Source organism: Somniosus microcephalus, chromosome 2 (assembly GCF_052327205.1).
Source record: "Somniosus microcephalus isolate GS21.2 chromosome 2, FLI_Smic_1.0, whole genome shotgun sequence".
Classification (NCBI taxonomy): domain Eukaryota; kingdom Metazoa; phylum Chordata; class Chondrichthyes; order Squaliformes; family Somniosidae; genus Somniosus; species Somniosus microcephalus.
The window spans coordinates 286,533,326-286,553,412 of NC_140988.1; the positions used below are offsets into that span (position 1 = coordinate 286,533,326).

The 20,087-nt window shown below is 46.4% G+C and overlaps 1 protein-coding gene across 1 annotated transcript in view; it reads right to left on the reverse strand.

Moving 5' to 3' along the window:
• LOC147123443 (urea transporter 2-like) overlaps window positions 1–20,087 on the reverse strand; it is a 183,486-nt gene that overhangs the window by 13,727 nt on the left and 149,672 nt on the right. The window contains exons 8-9 of the mRNA XM_085966031.1: window positions 5,690–5,824; window positions 3,301–3,350 (exon numbers count right to left, since the gene is read on the reverse strand). Of these exons, the coding sequence (XP_085822157.1) occupies window positions 3,301–3,350; window positions 5,690–5,824 (185 nt within the window). The remainder of the gene's footprint in view (window positions 1–3,300; window positions 3,351–5,689; window positions 5,825–20,087) is intronic.

Below are 20,087 nucleotides of genomic sequence, written 5' to 3' on the forward strand. Positions count from 1 at the left end.
ACATGTAATTAATAATTACTTAAAATATGATGTACTAGTTAGCTAGAAGGGGAGGAATTGTGGTGTATGTGCCTTTAAGAGCAATTGTGGTGTATGTGCCTTTAAGAGCCCCAGGTGTGCGTAATGCCGGTAATTGCCACTTGGGCTATATAAGCCTGTGTATTGTGTATATCCTTTAGAACCCCCCCCCAGACTTGCTTAGTAAATACCTATGAACCAACTCCTGTCTTCAGTGTCTTTATCTACACACGGACACTACAATCAGTCTACTCTCAATCATCAGCAAAGTGATGGAAGGTGTCGTCGAGAGTGCTATCAAGCGGCACTTACTCACCAATAACCTGCTCACCAATGGTCAGTTTGGGTTCCGCTAGGACCACTCGGCTCCAGACCTCATTACAGCCTTGGTGCAAACATGGATAAAAGAGCTGAATTCCAGAGGTGAGGTGAGAGTGCCCTTGACATTAAGGCAGCATTTGACCAAGTGTGGCATCAAGGAGCCCTAGTAAAATTGAAGTCAATGGGTATCAGGGGAAACACTCTGCACTGGCTGGAGTCATAGGAAGATGGCTGTGGTTGTTGGAGGCCAGTCAACTCAGTCCCATGACACCGCTGCAGGAATTCCTCAGGGCAGTGTCCTAGGCCCAACCATATTCAGCTGCTTCATCAATGACCTTCCCTCCACCATAAGGTCAAAAGTGGGGATGTTCGCTGATGATTGCACAGTGTTCCATTCCATTCACTCAAGAAGCTCGACACCATCCAGGACAAAGCAGCCCACTTGATTGGCACCCCATCCACCTTAAACATTCATTCTCTCCATCACAGGCGTACCGTGGCTGCAGTGTGTACCATCCAGAAGATGCACTGCAGCAACTCACCAAGGGTTCTTCGGCAGCACCTCCCAAACCCGCGACCTCTTCCACCTAGAAGGACAAGGGCAGCAGGCGCATGGGAACACCACCACCTCCAAGTTCCCCTCCAAGTCACACACCATCCTGACTTAGAAGTATATCGCTGATCCTTCATCGTCACTGGGTCAAAATCCTGGAACTCCCTACCTAACAGCACTGTGGGAGTACCTTCGCCACACGGACTGCAGCGGTACAAGAAGGCGGCTCACCACCACCTTCTCAAGGGCAATTAGGGATTGGCAATAAATGCTGGCCTTGACAGCGATACCCACATCCCATAAAAATGATTAAAAAAAAAAATTTGCAACTCCTCAGATATTGAAGCAGTCTTTGCCCGCATGCAGCAAGACCTGGTCAACATTCAGGCTTGGGCTGATAAGTGGCAAGCAACATTCGTGCCACACAAGTGCCAGGCAATGACTATCTCGAGCATGAGAGCGTCTAACCACCGTCCCTTGACATTCAACAGCATTACCATTGCCGAATCCCCCAACATCAACATCCTGGGGGTTACCATTAACCAGAAACTTAACTGGACCAGCCACATAAATACAATGGCTACAAGAGCAGGTCAGAGTCTACAAGACACAAGCCAGGAGTGTGATGGAACACTCTCCACCTGCCTGGATGAGTGCAGCTCCAACAACACTCAAGAGGGCAATTAGGAATGGGCAATAAATGCTGGCCTTGCCAGTGATGCCCACATCCCAGGAACGAATAAAAAAAAAGCTCCAAGGAGCAACTCACACAGGTGTTTTCAATGAAGAAAAGAAGTTTGAGGGAGGAGTTGATCCAGGTATACAAAATGCTGAGAGGGATGGATGATACAGCAAGCTATTTAATATGGACTGTGATTGCAGAACTGGAGGACAGAGATTCAAACTTTAAAACCCTCCAGATTAGACTTCAGCAGATTTTTCTCCACAAGCTAGTAGGCATTTTAAAATTTACTTGTGGGTTGTGGGCATCGCTGGCCAGGCCAGTATTTATTGCCCATCCCTAATTGCCCTTGTGAAGGTGGTGGTGAGCTGCCTTCTTGAACCGTGGTAAAGGTACTCTCACAGTGCTGACTTTGTCGTAGCAGTTTGGTACAATTGAGTGGCTTGCTCAGAGGGCAGTTAAGAATCTACCTTCTTCTTAGGCAGTCCCTCAGAACCGAGGATGACTTGCTTCCACATTAAAAATGAGTTCTCAGGTGACCGATGAGTCCAATGCGGAACCTACAGTCTCTGTCACAGGTGGGGCAGACGGTGGTTGAAGTGCCGTGCACTCGGATCTAAAAATCTACCACATTGCTGTGGAGTCACATATATGCCAGACTGGGTAAGGACAGCAAATTTCCTACTAAAGGACATTAGTGAACCACATGGTTTTTTATGACAATCTGATAGTTTCATGGTCACCATTTTTATTCAAGACTTATTTAATTAACTGAATTTAAATTCCCCAACTGCCATGGGGGGATTTGAACCCATGTTGCCAAATCATTACTCCCGACCTTTGGATTATTAGTCCAGTAACATAACCACTAGGCTGCCATACCTCTATGTGAAACAAAGTCCCAGAAAAAACCAGCCGATGCTGCATTGATTAATGCCTTCAAAAAATAACCACACGAATATCAGGTTGGGAATGGGATTGATGCTTATAAGGGTAAAGGTATAGACTGAGACGATTAAATAATCCATGAGACATAAATATGCTGGGGCCAGTGAGGGTAAGGGGAGGTTGTCTGCAGAGGGTAGCAGGGCAGAATTGAATAGCAGAGACTGAACATGAATAAATATTGTGGAGTTTAGCTTGACTACATTTGGGAATCAGTGAACTATCCCTAAATTTTTAGTACAGCTCAACCGTATCAATCTGTTTAGGCTGTTAAAACACCACTATGATCAACAGCTTCCCTAAGCCACTCCTCCAGTGATATCACCAATATCTATTGGTTGCACAAAAATAATATTTTAATTGCTTATAACAAAATTAACTGAAATTACAGAAAAGATCAAGCCGGTGTCAAAGTTCATACACAATTCTTTTTTTTAACTGGTAAGCTTTAAAACTATGTCCTCAAAGTGGGCTCCATCCCTAAAAATTGTACTTTGGTTTGCCACTGTATTTAAATGATTCCAAATGACATATGCATACAGACAAAGTAAATTCCACCTTGTGGTTAGTTATTTTAATTTTTTTGAATAAAAATTCTAGACTAAGATTAAAGTGATAAAGTTAGCCAACAAATTAAGGCAGAAGATAGCTTGAATGCACATTCTGGAGCTAAAAACTAGGCATACAATTCAAAAAAGTGCTTAAGCACTGATCAATTTTATGGGAAACAATGCTAATTAAAGTGCTTCTAAGTTTTTGACGTTTAATGGTAGCAACTTACCACAGACATCACGTTCATCAGCGCTTCTCCTAAGTAAGCACAGAAAATTGCTGTGGGAGGAGATAGGAAAACATTGTTTAGTAAGCATGAGACGATGGCTAGATTTTTATAATCGGAGTTAAATTACTGCATTTCATTAAAGATTTCTCCAATACCTAATCATCTTTACTTTGAAACAACTTATGGTGCAGTTGTTGCCTTCAAGGAAAGAGAAATCATGGTAAAAGTCTCGTGGCCCTAATCACATTGGCACTAAGAAAGATGAATTATTTAAATTTTTTAAGCTGACAACAACATTTAATAATTGGATGCTAAACTAAAAATCAATTGGATAAATTATTTTATATTGGGTACAAATAAGGCAATGGCCATTTATGATAAATCCTGTAATTGAAATGCCAAGATAATGATTTGATTTCATTCACTCGTGTAAAATCGCTTTGCATTTTGCAGTATAATTCTTCCGGTCCATTACATAGGTTATTAGCTACAAGAAATTGGCTTTAGAAAGTAGTCAGAGACTTTTTTTTAAACTAGCAAATCTCCTGAGGCATCGTTTTTATAAGTCAGTTACTGTTTTATAACAATAGGGATGTATCTGCCATGTAGGGAATAACATCAGGGCCACTGACTCATAAGGGTGAATTTTAAGCCCGAAAAACAGGTGGGTTGGGGTTGGCTGAGATGTAAAATGTTTAAAATCTCAAACCTGACCCCAACCTGTCCACTTCTGGGTTGAACGGAGGCGGGACAAGGGGTGGGCAGCCAAGAAGCCAACCTGCTCCCAGGAGGCGGGTTGACAATTTAAATATTATAATGAGGCTGGGAGCCTCACTTTTAACTTCCCTTCCAGGTTTAACCCTGGCCGGCCGGGTTTCCCAGGCCTGGGAAACCTGGCAGTGAAAGGGAGGCAAGGACAGCTTCGGAGAAAGCCCTTACAGCTACAAGCTTACCTGCTTCCGTAGAATCGAACCCCCCTCCCCCCCATCAGACCTTCCCCCCCATCCAAAGACTGCCCCCCACCCCGATTGGGGATTGGACCCTCCCCACAGGTTGAGGGTTGGAATCTCCCTCCCCCACCGGAGTGGGACCTCCCCCTAGGGTCTGGGATCGGACCCACCCCACACTCCCACTAGCAGCTGCAGGCTCCTTACCTGCACCTGCGGCCTGCTGCTGAGTGTTCCCCGCCCGACTGGAAGCCAAGTCTGTCAATCAGGCTGACAGGTGGAGATGCTGTCAGATAAAAAAGTCACACACTGTGGAGTCAAAACTCCACAGCATGCGGGGAAACCCGAACTCACCGTGAATATTGGGGCCACGTGACTGAATGAGTCAAATTTCATTTTGTTTAAATGGTAGTCTGGAATTTTTAACTGATGCTATCAGGCTCGAATTCCACAACTCTGCCATCATTCTGTGAATGCCATAAATGACTGGACAGTCTCTCCTCACGTTCTGTCATTAAACTGCTGACCACCTAGCTTCCCTTCCTGGCCCCCATGCTAGCTGACATTGTAAATAGTTCCTACTCCTCAGGTACATATCCCCTCCAATTCAAATCTGCTGTCATCACCACCTCCTCAAAAAACCCACTTTTAACCCTCTGTGTTTGCAAATTACCGCCCCCCATCTCCAGCCTCCATTTCCTCGCCAAAGTTCTTGAACCTGTTGTTGACTCCGAAATCCATGCCTATCTTTCCCACAACTCCAGGCCGACTGGAATGGGACAGGCGGACGGTTAAATTAGCGTTAGAGTACTTAGCGCTGTGTTCCCGACAGACTCCCACCTACCACCATTATAACCGCGCACTTGTTTGAGTCGGCCAAGATGCCGCCAGAGGTAGGCGGGGCATCATAAATACACATCAATTAGAGGCCTCATGAATACACGTCAATCGGGGGCCTCATGAATACACGTCAATCGGGGGCCTCATGAATACACGTCAATCGGGGGCCTCATGAATACACGTCAATCGGGGGCCTCATGAATACACGTCAATCGGGGGGCCTCATGAATACACGTCAATCGGGGGCCTCATGAATACATGTTAATCGGGGTCATTTTAACATGAAACTTCATAAGTCTTGCCCATTGATTTTATTATTTTGTTTAAAACCTTATTTTGAACACAGAAATTTCAGTTACTGAGAAAAAATGACAGATGTGTTTTTTTCTCAAAAAGCTTTGTGAGTGATTCAATTGGTTTATCAAAAAATCTTGATAGCAAAATGTTTACGTGGCTTAGCTCATTTTAAGTTACTACGTTTAAATACAGTTTTCCCATCATTCCATCGCAAATGTTGATATAATAAATATTACAGGAAGTGACTGTTGTAGACCGGAAGTATGCACCATACACAAGATTTTTAATAATATATAGATATGTACCACACATTATTGCCAAGAGGTGAGTTTGCCATGTCAGGGCATAGAACATTCCTCCCACTGCAGTACAGGCCAGAACACAGTTGTAGCTCCATAATCCATCATAGATTTTCTGGAATGGTGAAGCCAGGGATAATCCTAAAAGATGAATCGAGTAACAAAGTAAAATAAGTAACTTTTAAGCCCCTTAGTGGAAGCAATTTTCATTTTGATTATGTACATGTATGTCAGTTGTATAATTACTATAGTAAAATAACAAGCCAATGGATATCTTGTATTACATATTCTACTTTATACTTTGTGTGCATGCACAAAATGTAGAGTTTTAAGTATTTAGCAGGAACTGTAGTAAATATGTGGGCCTCGAAAATTCATCAGGACCATTTCCCAATACATGTACACAATGCCATTGAAGGACCAGGACAAGTGGGCCATTGATGATGCCAGGGCATAATTGTGGTGCACCCCCTGAAGAACCCAGAAACATTGGCAGTGGCTGGCTGGCAGGGGGCATGAGTGCCAGCCATCTCCCGCCACTCCCCCAGAGAACACTTTGAAAGCCCCTTAAACTCCCATACAGCCCCTTCCCCAAATATATACTCGGCCTCTCATCTTTGGGGATCCATCCAGGCCCTGACCCTGGCCTGGACTCCAAGTAGTCCCCACTTCCACTCCTTTTGGTCTGGGATGCTTGGTGAGACCAGGTGCTCCTGGGGCTTGCAGGGTGTCATGGCAGTCCAGCAATCTGTCCTCCAACAGATTACTGGGGCTGCTGAGCCCTCGGGGAGTGGCAGTGGCTCAATGGAGCATGAACCTGCTGTCCTCTCTCAGGAGGACAGCATTCGTCCTCCCACCCCTGCCACTCCACCAATGCCCTTGCTGTTTCCTGTCAGCCAGCCAGCCCAGACTGCTGCCACCCATGCTGAGATGTTGTAGTTTGCAGCCGGGCCTTCTAGGCTCAGAGCTGCTCGAGGTCATCCTCCTAGGCCATCTGCAGTCTCACCCACTGAGAGTCAGCAGCCTTCACCAGCCAAGCTGCAGCCACTGGGGTAGCACTGAGTCAGAGCACTAGGACAGGCAAAGGCACACAGAAGACAGGCACTAAGGGAATGGACAAGGGTGATTAGTTTACATTTGTATGCAATATGGCATGATTTCATTTAAAAATTTGGTTTGGAATGTTTATTTTGTGGTGGCTTTTATTATTGCATTGCGGGCGCTGTGATGGTCAGTGACAGAGGGTAGGTAAGGAGTGGGACTGTTGGTGAATGGGGAATTGGGGTTGCGGTTACTGGTATTGCACTTGGATGAGTTGTTCATGGACAGCCTGGGCAGAAAGGGGCTGTCTAAGTTGCTTTCTCCCTTCCTTTTCTTCCTCTTCCTCCTCCTCATACTCCTGTTCCTCAGTTGCTCGTCGTATAGCTGATGGCAAGGATTGTGCCCTCATGATGGTGAGGTTGTGCAGCATGCAGTGGACCACCATGAATCTTAATACCCGCTCTGCCGAGTACTTCAGGGCTCCTCCAGAGTGGTGCAGGCAGCGGAAGTGTTGTATCCGCACACCAATGGTGTGGCAGCAAGGCTTTCATTGTATGTATGCTGTGCACGTGTGCGTGGGTTGCGCACCGGAGTCATGAGCCATGTCGTCAGCCCTTGTCACCCAGTAGCCACCCTTTGGATTACCGTGGTGGCTGGAATGCAGCTGGCACAGTGGACTGCCGCAGAATGAAGGCATTGGCTGGAATTTTAATTTGGAGGCGGCTAGGAAGTGGGTGGGGCGGGGGATGGTGCTGGAAAGTGGTCGGGAAACATGGGAAAACGGGTCTTCTGCAGGCCCTGTCGAATTTAATGGCAGGGCTGAATTAGCATTTCAAAGCACTGATTCCCATCCGCAGCCAGCCATATCGGCGGGTAGGCCTGCAGCATCAGGCTGCAGCGAGGAGGGAGGGTGGGATCAGGGGGCGTGTGGGGAGGTTGGAGGCCAGAGGAGGATTGGAGTCGGAGGGGGGAGGCTAGAGGAGAATCGGGGCCAGAGGGGGGAGGGGGGGAGGGCAAAGGGGGATCTGGGCCGGAGGAGGGAGGCCGGAGGAGGATGGAGCTGGAGAGAGGAAGGTTTCCGCAGGCAAGACGGAGTCCCGGGGGGAACGGAGGCCTTGAGGGGAGACCGGAAAGGTTGGGAGGGGTGTGCAATCATGGGGGGTTGGCGTGAAAAGACACTTACCTTCTGGATCCAGCAGTCCTCGCCTCCCTTTAGCTGGCGGACTCCCCAAGGCCTGGGAAACTGGGCCAGCCAGAGTTAAATTTGAAATGGTGGATCACCATTAGGCACAGAGCGTCATTATAATATTTAAAGGAGTGACCAGCATCCTGGAAGCAGGTTGATTGCCTGCCCCTGTCCCGCCTCTGTTAAAACCAGAAGTGGGCAAGTTGGAGGCGGGTTGGGGTCGGGTTTCAGTTTTTTTAACTCTTTAACTTCCCACCTGACCTCAACCCACCCATTTTTTGGGGTTAAAATTCCCCCCATCATGACTGCTGCTTGGATACCGGGCTCTGACTATGGTCACACGTCAGCTGGATGTTGAAGGAATGGAATCTCTTTCAGTTCTGGTATAGGGCAGAGTTGACATGCGGGGCCTGCAAAGTGATGCACGTGCAGTCAATGGCACCCTGCACCATGGGGAAGCCTGCAATCCTAGCAAAGCCATGCGCTCACTCTGCCTGCTTGTCTCTGGCAAGAGAGGATGAAGTATAGTCAACCCTGTTTGAATAGAGAGCCTCAGTGACCTCCCTTAAGCAACAGTGGATGGCAAACTGTGAGATGTTGCAAATATCTCCAGCTCCAGCCTGCAATGAGCTACACACATAATAGTTCATCGGAACGGTCACCTTCACAGCCACTGGCAATGTGGTCCTCGCCCTGCTCTGCGGTTTCAGTTGTGGCTGCTGCAGGTGGCAGATTTCAGTGAGGACATCATTACTGAAGCGCAGATGTCTCACACATTGTTCCTCACTGAGGTTTCGGTAGGAGAATTGCTCCCTGAACATCCTGGACGGATATGGCCTCTTGCTGAGACCCCTTCTCCGCCCTCCTCTTCCTCCCACTTCCAGCAGCTTGTCCTGCTCTGCGTAGCCTCGGTTCATTCTCCCAGCCATGCTCTACTTCAAGAGGAAGGCCTACTAGTGCACTCATGTTTGGTAGCAAGTGGTTTGTGCAGAAGGCTTGCAGTCAGTAAAAAGTCCTTCAGCACCTGGCACACCACTCCCTGTAGACTTCTGCAACTTGAAATAACTACAGAAAGCACCAAACACTTGTAGAATCGTAGCAACAGCCAGAAGAAATCAACCAGCAACTAACCTGTAGGTGGTTGATGATCCCATTTAATAGCGCTGGTGCGGGGTCCTACCTGTTGCTGAACATGTGTTGGAGCATTGAGCTTCAAAATGGCACCGCTGGCATCAAATCAGCGTTACACGCTGATTGGCATCATGATCAGCCTGCTCTGCATACTTCCAGCAGATGTTAACTGTACATGCGCTAACACCCTCACTAATATGGTTTCCAACGCGATTCACTCCACAAGTGTGCGCACGCGCATTGGATGCCATTTTGGTACCCAAGCGGCACCCGTAGCACCCAAACGATGGGCGCTACTGATCCCAATTTCATGCTGTGTGTGCCATAGGATATGGGCAGCAGAGTTTTAGATGAATTTAAGTTTATTGAGGGTGTAGGATGGCCATGGGAGCTTGGGAATAATTGATTCTGGAGGTGACAAAGGCATGGTTGAGGGTTTCAGCAGAAATAGGCTGAGGTAGAGGTGGGTGATGTTACAAAGGTGGAAGTAGTCGGTCTTTGTGATGGACAGGATATATATTCATGCACCGGCAGCAAAATAAAGATTGGGACATACAGATGGGATTAAGGGAAAGAGATAAAAGAGAAAAATAGAAAAACTAAAACGAAAATTAATTTTTATTTCTTTAAAATTTAGCAACATTAAATTTCTTCTGAGGGAATGAGGCTCCACACTTGTAAAATTAATTTTCATGATCAGAGAGGTTGTTCAGCAGTAATTATCACTATTATGTTATTAAAAACTCACTTACTCCTGAATGTGTTAGCCCTAACTTTTTCAACTCTTTAGTGCGGAATTAGTGGGTAAGTACCACAAGTTCACGCCATTACAGTGATTTCAATTCCGAGTCTATTGACGAGGACTGCAAGAGCGCACCCCGTGGAGGAGCAAGGTATCTCTGACAGCAATTTCTGGATTTCCGTGTTTAACTACGCATGTGCAGATGCTAGAAGTTGCTGTCAGATTTACCCTGTAATAACGGTGAGCGCTGATAGCCTCGCCCTTATTATTACAGCAAAATCCGGGCCAATGTGTTTTCCTCACATACCAGTTATAACAATAAATAAATCTTTGCATGCAACTGCTGTTAGTGCATAAATGAACGATCCCTTGAATATAGTTACATAGGATGTAATTTTGACTCTCTGCAATAGTGTAAAATAGGTGATAGCGAATCGGAGAAGTCAAACCTTTGAAGTTTTGAAATGCAGAATACGATGTAACTCATGAACCGAACCAAGTGGTTTGCTGCCACTTTTGTAAACTTTAGGAGTGAATGAACAATTTTGGGCTGTGATAAGGATAAGCCTCACAGGATGAGTTAATGTAAACATTTGACAGCTAAAACAGCTCAGACCAACATTAAAAGGAACATTTCACTATCTCTGAATGAATGATTTAATGCAAAAGACAAGGAAAGCTGTATAAAGCACAGTGGCTATAAGAATATCATCACTGCAGTCAGAAGAAGGTGGTTTGGCCAGTCATCTCACCTATGAGGATCAAGCTGCAGTCAGAGTAAGGAGGGACCTGGCCAGTCTTTTTGCTTATGAGGACCTACAATCAATGCTGGACAGATCATTGGCGGGTGGTTGCATGCATAATTTCTCGTAATATTATTGGTGGACTGCTCAAATAGTGATTGGGGTTTTGAATCTGTCTTAGGAACAATAAAAGATTAAAGACAGAACTCGTGTGTCTGGTGTAATTTCTCATAAGTCTCAAGTCTGAACTCTATAACCTGTTGGACGGGGCGAGGGGTAATTCTGCACGTCTTACAGATGCTACAGGTTTACATCTGGAAAATCATAGGATTTTATCACAACAGCAGATTTGATTTATATGCTACTAGCTGGAGTGCCCGGCAGTGCTGAGGGTTTATTGAGGGCATGTTGTTGTTGGAAGAGAGAGAGAGAGAGACTGGGGGGAGAAGAGAGAGACTGGGGGGAGAAGAGAGAGACGGGGGGAAGAGAGAGAGAGAGACTGCTGGATTTAGTTCGGGATTAGCCTGGAGAGAGAGGGGGGGAAGGAGCACCTCAGGCCTGGCCCGATGGACCCCTGTGAAGGAAGAAGGCGAGCTCTCCCTCCCTCTCCCACCCCCACATTCTTTCCCTCCCTCAACCTCTCTCTCTCCCTCCCCCGTCTCTCCCTGCTTTACTCTCTCTCCCTCCCTCCCCTCTCCTCTCCCTCCCCTCTCCTCTCCCTCCCTGCCCCTCTCCTCCCCCTCCCTCCCCCTCTCCTCCCTCCCCCTCTCCTCTCCTCTCCCCTCCTCCCCCTTCCCCCTCCCCCTCTCCCCCTCCTCCCCCTTCCCCCCCTCCCCCTCCTCCCCCTTCCCCCCTCCTCCCCCTCATCCCTCTTCCCCCTCCCTCTTCCCCCCTCCCCTCCTCCTCCTCCCTCTTCCCCCTCCCCCTCCTCCCTCTTCCCCCTCCCCTCCTCCCTCTTCCCCCCTCCCCTCCTCCCTCTTCCCCCTCCTCCCCTTCCCCCCTCCCCCTCCTCCCTCTTCCCCCCTCCCCCTGCTCCCTCTTCCCCCCCACCCCCTCCTCCCTCTTCCCCCTCCCCTCCTTCCCCCTCCCTCTCCCCCCTCCCTCTCCTCCCCCCTCCCTCTCCCCCCTCCCCCTCCTCCCCCACTCCCTCTTCCCCCTCCCTTTTACCCTCTACCCTCCCCCCTCTCCCCTCCTCGAGCCCTCATCCCCCGCTCCAATCCCTCTTTCCGCCCCGGGGCCCGGGCCTCGGCACCTGGATGAACGCGTTTCCCTGGACGTTTTTGGCGGCCTCGGCCGTCACCCTGATGCCGTTGGCCGAGGCGAAGACGGTGACCTGGTCGGCTTTCCTCCCCGGGGCTCAGGCCTCGGCACCTGGATGAACGCGTTCCCCATGACGCTTTTGGCGGCCTCGGCCGTCACCCGGATGCTGTTGGCCGAGGCGAAGACGGTGACGTGGTCGTGGAAATGAACGGCCTTCAGCAGTTTCGACAGCTTCCGGGCGCGCCGGAATCCGCTGAACTCGAGGCCCAGGCTTCCCGCGCTGCTAGGCCGTGGCTCCGCGCATCCACTACAATAAAGAGAGATTCCTAAATATTAAAGTTCAGGTTTTTAAGCACCCCATAGCTAAGAAGACAACTGCAGAAAATAACCTAACGGGGTACACACAGAAAGTGGGAAAAATAAACACACAGAAAGTGGGAAAAATAAATCAATAGTTAGGAATCAAGATGGCAGCCACTCACCTCAGCTCAGAAGGATTAGGCCCACCCACACACGCAATGAAATGCCCACCGTGATGCACCGATTGTTCAACCATCAGGTTAATCCCCTGTACGATTGGTCAACCATCACGTCACTCAATGCTAATGAGCGGAATGTTGCCGTTTTTTGAACCTTTCTTGTATACTGTCTGAACAATTTTTGTCTGACCAAAAAGTAAATATGCCTATTAGACTCCCCTAATGATAAACTTTCTTTTGATATAACATGCGTGTAGGTACGCTCTATAACTTTTGAGTGTATAGCGGACAGACAGACAGACAGACAAACAGACAAACAGAGAGACAAACAGAGAGACAAACCGCTTTATATATATAGATAAACTATGTTATAACAGCATGTCACTTCTGCACAGTATATAGTTAAGTTGTAGTTACTAATTGGCTTGTCCCAATGAAATCTGAATTCACAGAAATCACAGAATCACAGAAACCCCACAGTGCAGATAGAGGCCATTTCGGCCCATCGAGCCTGCACCGACACATATCCCACCCGATCCCCGTAACCCCTACACCAACACATATCCCACCCTATCCCTGTAACCCCACGTATTTAATCCCCCTAACACTAAGGGTCAATTTATCATAGCCAATCAACCTAACCTGCACATCTTTGGACTGTGGGAGGAAACCGGAGCACCCGGAGGAAACCCACGCAAACACGGGGAGAATGTGCAAACTCCACACAGACAGTCGCCCGAGGCCGGATTCGAACCCGGGTCCCTGGCGCTGTGAGGCAACAGTGCTAACCACTATGCCACCGTGCATTAATTAATTGCTTCTTAATTAAGATAATTTTCATTGAGCAAAACCCATCCAGAAGAAATAAATAAACTGCAAGTCAATTAGTTTCAAATAAACAGTGTACTGTGGAATTCACATGTCACATTAACTATGAAGTCTGCACAAACTTGTGTTAATAAAAATCACACTGTCTCACGAACTAATCCCATGGTGATGGTGCATTTAGCATACTCACAATAATGATGTGTATGCTTTGGCTGCCATTCAACAAGGTACAGGCAAATGGTATAGCATTATTAGCATGATTAGGCGAGTTTGATCTCGTCAAATCTTGTGATTGTATGTCAGTCTTGGCTCAGTGATAAAAAGGCACATGATCTTGGCTGGCACTTTAGTACAGAACAGGAGTGCTGTATTAACAACAGAAAATGCTGGAAAAACTCAGCAGGCCAGACAACATCCGTGGAGAGAGAAATAGAGTCAATGTTTCAGGTCGAAACCCTTCATCAGGACTGAAAAAACACAGGAAATGAAACAGATTAAAAGACCAGTTTGGGGGCTGGGAAATGGGGATGAAAGAACAAAAGAGAAGTGAAGAGACATTAAGAGGTATTCAAAACGAGACGAGATGGTGATAGGACTAGCAAAGAGACAAAAGACAGCACTAGATTGGTGTGAAATGCGCTGGCAGAATGAGAGACAGCTGCCATGTGGGAGAGAAAAAAAGGGGGAAGGGCACAAAACAAAGGTGTGGATAAAAAATATATGCTATCGTAGGAGTGCTGTATTGTTGGATGAGATGTTAAACCCAGGTCAAACCTCCTTGTTGAGGTGGATATAATAAATTGCATGGTACTATTTGAAGAAAAGCATGGAGTTCTTCTGGTGTCGGTCCAACACTCCCCCCTCAACCAAAAATAGATTATCTGGTTATTTATCTCATTTTTTGTTTGTGAAACTTTGCTATATGCCAATTGGCTGACATTGGATTTCATTTAATAAAAAGTAATTCATTAGCTTTGAAGTTCTTTAGAACATTGTAAGGATGCTTTGTATTTGAATGTAGTCAAATAAATAAATAAAAGATTGCAATTTCAACCAACCAATCACATTGTTGAATTTATTTTTATTTGTGACCCAGCTGAACATATAGCAATGTAAATAACATTTAACACAACACAATCATAAAACGATACTGCACAGAAGGAGGCTCTTCGGCCCATCATACCTGTGCTGGCTCTTTGATAGAGCTATCCAATTCATTCCACTCCCCTGTTTTTTCCCCATAGCCCTGTAACTTGTTTCCCTTCAAGTATTTATCCAATTCCTTTTTGAAAGTTACTATTGAATCTGTTTCCACCACCCTTTCAGGCAGTGCATTCCAAATTACAACATCTCGCTACCTAAATTTTTTTTCCTCATGTTGCCTCTGGCTCTTTTGGCAATCGCCTTAAATCTGTGTTCTCTGGTTACCGATTCTTCTGCCACTGGAAACAATTTTTCCACATTTACTCTATCAAAAACCTTCATAATTTTGAACACCTCTATGAAATCTCCTCTTAACCTTCTCTGCTCTAAGCCCAGCTTCTCCAGTCTATCCATGTAACGGAGGTCCCTCATCCCTGGTTCAATTCTAGTAAATCTCTACTGCATCCTTGCTAAGGATATGACTCCAGCCCTACAAGCAATGTTCCCCCTAAGGTGAGGTCCCATGCAGGCCGCTCACCAGCTGCTGCTGCTGGAAAAAACACCGCAGCAAATTTAAAGGGACCCCACACCAAAAAAAATAATTAGAGGGAACATTGCCTACAAACCTCCGAGATCTCTGCGCGCCTCCAATTCTGGCCTCTTGCGCATCCCCGATTTTAATCACTCCATCATTGGCGGCTGTGCTTTCAGCTGCCTAGGCCGTAAGCTCTGGAATTCCCTCCCTAAACCTCTCCAACTTTCTATCTCTCTCTCTTCCTTTATGATGCTCTTTAAAACCTACCTCTTTGACCAAGCTTTTGGTCATTTGTTCTAATATCTTATGGGGCTCGGTGTCAAATTTTGTTTGATAATCAACAACAACTTGTATTTATAGAGCGCTTTTAATGTAGTAAAATGTCCGAAGGCGCATCACGGGAGTATTATAAGACAAAATCGCTCCTGTGAAGTGCCTTGGGATGTTTTACTACATTAAAGGTGCTATATAAATGCAAGTTGTCATTGTTGTTGTTTATAAGATAACAAACTGATAAAAAAATTATAATTCCTCCTAAAATCATTAAAGTTACTGATTCAGTTACTTATATGTATTCCACATTGTTTCTTTCCGGAGGTCTATCGATGAATCTCGGACTTGGGACTCACTTTTTCTTCATGTCTTCACCTTTATTTCTTCCACTGGCCTTAGTTATCCATTTCTTTATTTTGACCTCTACACCTTATTGAATGCTTGCTAATATTATTTTAAAAATGTGTAATTTTACTTTTTTCCCCAATTTTCGATTCTTTTTTCTGTCCCACTTTTAATTTGGTCGTTTCTGTACATGCACACTCGAAGAAACATGGTTTACAAAGGACTAGGAAGACACAGCAAACAAAAGAGACAAGACATAAAACAAGAAAGAGTTAACAAAAGAAGAAAGTAGTAAGTGGCAAAAAACAGAGACTGCGATTTTGCCGGTGCTCAGAGTGCGGGTTTGGAGGTGGGTCCACTGTCAAAATTGAAATGATTGACAGCGGGTTGGAATCTCCATGCAAGTTTCCAAAGTGTCGGGTCTGCGATTTCAGAACAGACCCGGCACCAAGTGGCGGGGGAGGCATTTAAGATAGTTAAATGCTTGTTAACTACTATTTTGCCAGTCTATTTCTATTTTACCACTTTTTTAACGAGGTTCATGTCATTCGGAGATCACGTCAGGTAAGTAGGTTGGGTTTTCTATGTCTCCCCATTGCTGTGAATAGGTGGCAGCTGCAAAAGTGGTATGAAAGCTACCATTTCACAGCTGATCACTTTCCAATGTCAGAAGCTTGAGCTTTCAGGATTTGGAAGACACTTTTGAGCTGTATGCAGTTTGGAAGTGTTTGGAGTAAACTTGCTATCCACTGTCACCTCCTTGGTCAAGCTCTCTCACCATTGACAGATCGCTTCTGTCATCGCAACTTCAGCTTCCATGTATTCCAGTTACATCGGTGCCCTTGACAAAATCTCACCTTGGTCCTCTAAATCCCTCCATGTTCAGCCTCAACACCAACATCACCAGGCACACTACCATCACCAACAACAGCACCAACATTCGCTGCAATCACCTGATGCTGCACAGGACACAGGGCACCAGCACCCTCCTCTAGCCAAGCTGTTCCAGTACAGCTACAACACTGGCATCTATCCGACAATGTGGAAAACTGCCCAGGTATGTCCTGTCGACAAAAAGCAGGACAAATCCAATCCGGCCAATTACCACCCCATCAGTCTACTCTCAATCATCAGCAAAGTAGTGGAAGGTGTCATGGACAGTGCTATCAAGCGGCACTAACTTATCAATAACCTGCTCACTGATGCCCAGTTTGGGTTCTGCCAAGACCACTTGGCTGATCTGTACCTTATTATGTCCGTGTATAATTGAGACACGGACAGCAGGAGTTGATTATAACAAGTCTTTACTGAATGGAGACAATCGGGAAACTGAAACTACAGAAGATTGCGAGCGCCTTTTTATACAGGGGTGGTCACTGCCGGTACTGCAGCCTGAGACCAGTTATTCCCTTAAAGGTACATACACAACAATTCCTCCCCTTTTAGATAAACAGTACATAACATTCATTTAACAACTAAATGATAACTAATTACAATCACAATTATGGTTGCTAGATACATTGGTTGAGGTTAAGCAATTATAAGTTCAGTCTTTGAGGAGGCTTCCTGATTCTGTCTGGATAACACCTCTTTGGGGTATCAGGTTCTTTTCGCAAGGTTGAGTCGGGATCAATGTCGTTGTTTGGTTCAGCTGCTTCCAATATCACCGAATCTGTGGTCGCTGCAATTGGTACGTCGGTTTCATCGCCAGGTGTATCAGATCGTGGTGTGGAGTTGACGTTTTCCAGTGACTCTAAAATCTGGTCAGCATGGCGTCTTACAATGCTCTCTCCAACGTCCACGGTATACATGAGAGATCCTTGCCGTGTACAAATCGTTCCTGGCTGCCATTTCACTGTGCGGTAGTCCCGGGCCAAAACTGGTTGACCTATCTTAAAACTCCTGGTCGGTCTTTCATTCATATTCTGAAACTGCCTGTTCTCCACATCTCTTCGGACGTTTGGCTTAACCAAATCCAAGCGGCATCGTAGTCTTCGATTGAAGAACATCATGGCTGGAGTTTGGTTGGTAACCGCATGTGTCGCATTCCGGTAGGCAAACAAGAAGTTGTCCACCTTGTGTTGTAGGGGTATATCTTCATTACACATTGCCTTGATAGCCTTCTTGAATGTTTGAACAAACCTCTCGGCCAATCCATTAGTGGCTGGATGATATGGGGCAGATGTGTAATGCTTAACACCATTGTTCTTTAAGAACCTCCGGAACTCTTCAGACACAAACTGTGGTTCATTGACAGAGCAAATCTGTTCAGGCAGCCCATTCCTGGCGAATATGGTTCGTAAGACTGTGATAGTTTTTTCTGTGGTGGTTGAGGACATTTTTATTACCTCTGGCCACTTTGAATGTGCATCCACCGCAATTAAAAACATCGAGTCCATGAAGGGACCAGCAAAATCAATGTGCACCCTTTGCCATGGAGATGAGGGCCACTCCCAAGGATGTAGAGGGGCTTGTGGTGGGGCGTTTTCGACCTTCTGGCATCCTGTACAGCTCTTGGTCATCTCTTCGATTTCTCTATCGATTCCCGGCCACCACACAAACGCTCTGGCTAAGTTCTTCATTTTTACCCCTCCCAGATGACCCTCATGAAGCTCATTGAGCACTCTATCCTTCAATTTGGGTGGAATTACTACTCTGGATCCACACATCAAGGTTCCTCTGCACACTGACAGCTGTTCTCTTCTCGGCGAGAATGCTGGCAGCAGTGGTTCGCCATGAGCTGGCCATCCCTTCACCGTTAAATCATAGACCCGGGATAGTGTCGGGTCATTTCGTGTTTCCTTTTCTATGTTTGCATTCGTCACAGGGAGACATTCGACTATGGTCGAGTGGAATATCTCCATTGGATCCACTGCAAGTTCTTCTTCCACCGTTGGCAACGGTAGGTGCGACAATCCATCAGCATTCCCATGCTGTTTAGTTCCTTTGTACTCGATGTCATATTGGTGTGCCCCTAGGAAAAGGGAACACCTCTGTAGTCGTTGTGCTGTCATTATCGGTACGCCCTTCTGAGGGTTGAAAATGGAGACAAGAGATTGATGATCAGTTAGTCGGGTAAATTTTTGACCGTGCAGGTAGTGATTGAACTTCTTCACCCCCCACACTAGGCTGAGGGCCTCTCTGTCAATCTGGGCGTAGTTACGCTCGGCTGAAGTTAACGAGCGTGACGCAAAAGCTATCGGCCTCTCTAAACCATCAAGGAATTTATGTGACAGTACCGCCCCAATGCCGTAGGGAGACGCATCACACGCCAGTCTTATCGGTAGTGATGGGTTGTAGTGAGCCAATACTTCTCTTGACGTGATTAAGTCCTTACTCTTCTGAAAGGCCCGCTTACAGTCATTGCTCCATTTCCATGTTACTCCCGTTCGTAGTAGGGCGTTCAGTGGGTGCAGAATTGTGGGCAAATTCGGTAAAAACTTATGGTAGTAATTCACCAATCCGAGGAATGACCTCAGTTGCGACACATTTTCAGGTGCTGGGGCCTTAACAACCGCTTCAATTTTGTCAGGGGACTTACGTAACCCCTCTTCATCAATCACGTGGCCACAATACGATATCTGTTTCTTAAAAAAACTCGCACTTGGGGCGGTTGGCTCGTAGCCCATGTTCCTGTAGTCTAGTGAGCACCTGTTCTAGGTTGTTAAGGTGTTCACTGTCATCTTCACCTGTCACTAGGATGTTGCCCAAGTAACATTGAGTCCCCGGAATCCCTTGCAGGACTTGTTCCATTGCTCTTTGCCATATCGCCGGAGCTGATGCTACCCCGAATACCAATCGATGATCCTGGTAAAGACCTTTGTGAGTGTTTATCGTGAGATACTTCCTAGAGGATTCTTCAACCTCCATCTGCAAATACGCTTGTGCTAGGTCAATTTTTGTAAAACGCTTCCCTCCAGATAGTGAGGCGAAGATGTCTTCTATCCTTGGAAGAGGATATTGTACTGTGTGAAGGACTGGGTTCACCGTCACCATGAAGTCCCCACAGATGCGAACCTTCCTTGGCTCCTCAGACTTATTGTTTAACATTTTCTTCATGACAGGAACGATGGGTGTCGCCCACTCGCTCCATTCTACCTTAGACAACACGCCTGCATTCTCCAGATTCTCCAGCTCTGCCTCGACGGCTGGGCGAATTGCATATGGTACCGGTCTTGCTTTGAAAAACTTGGGAATTGCATTCTCTTCTATTTTTATCGAGGTGTTTACGCCTTTAAGAGTGCCCAGTTCTTGTTGAAATACCTCTTTGGCGTTAGCTAAGATTGTTGACAATCGTCCAGGAGTGACGTCTTCACCTTTTTTACCATCCACCGTCATTGCATGAATGGAGTGCCAATCTAAGCTTATCTTTCTGATCCATTCACTTCCCAATAACGGTGGTCCACCATCTTGCAGTATGTAGAGATACAATTTCCGTATTTTCTTGCCGTTGTATTCGACAGGCACCCTTATTTTTCCTCTGGGGTATACTTTTTGCCCCGTATACGTCGTCAAGACGATGGATGTCTCTCTCAAGGGTATGTGTGAGAATAGCCGCTCGTAGCCTCGTCGATTCATGACGGTTACTGCTGATCCTGTATCCAATTCCATTTTAACTTGGGACCCTGCTATTGTGAGGGTGACCAAAATGGTTCGGTGATCCTCTTTTGCGATTACATTGTGAAGTTTGAGACAGCT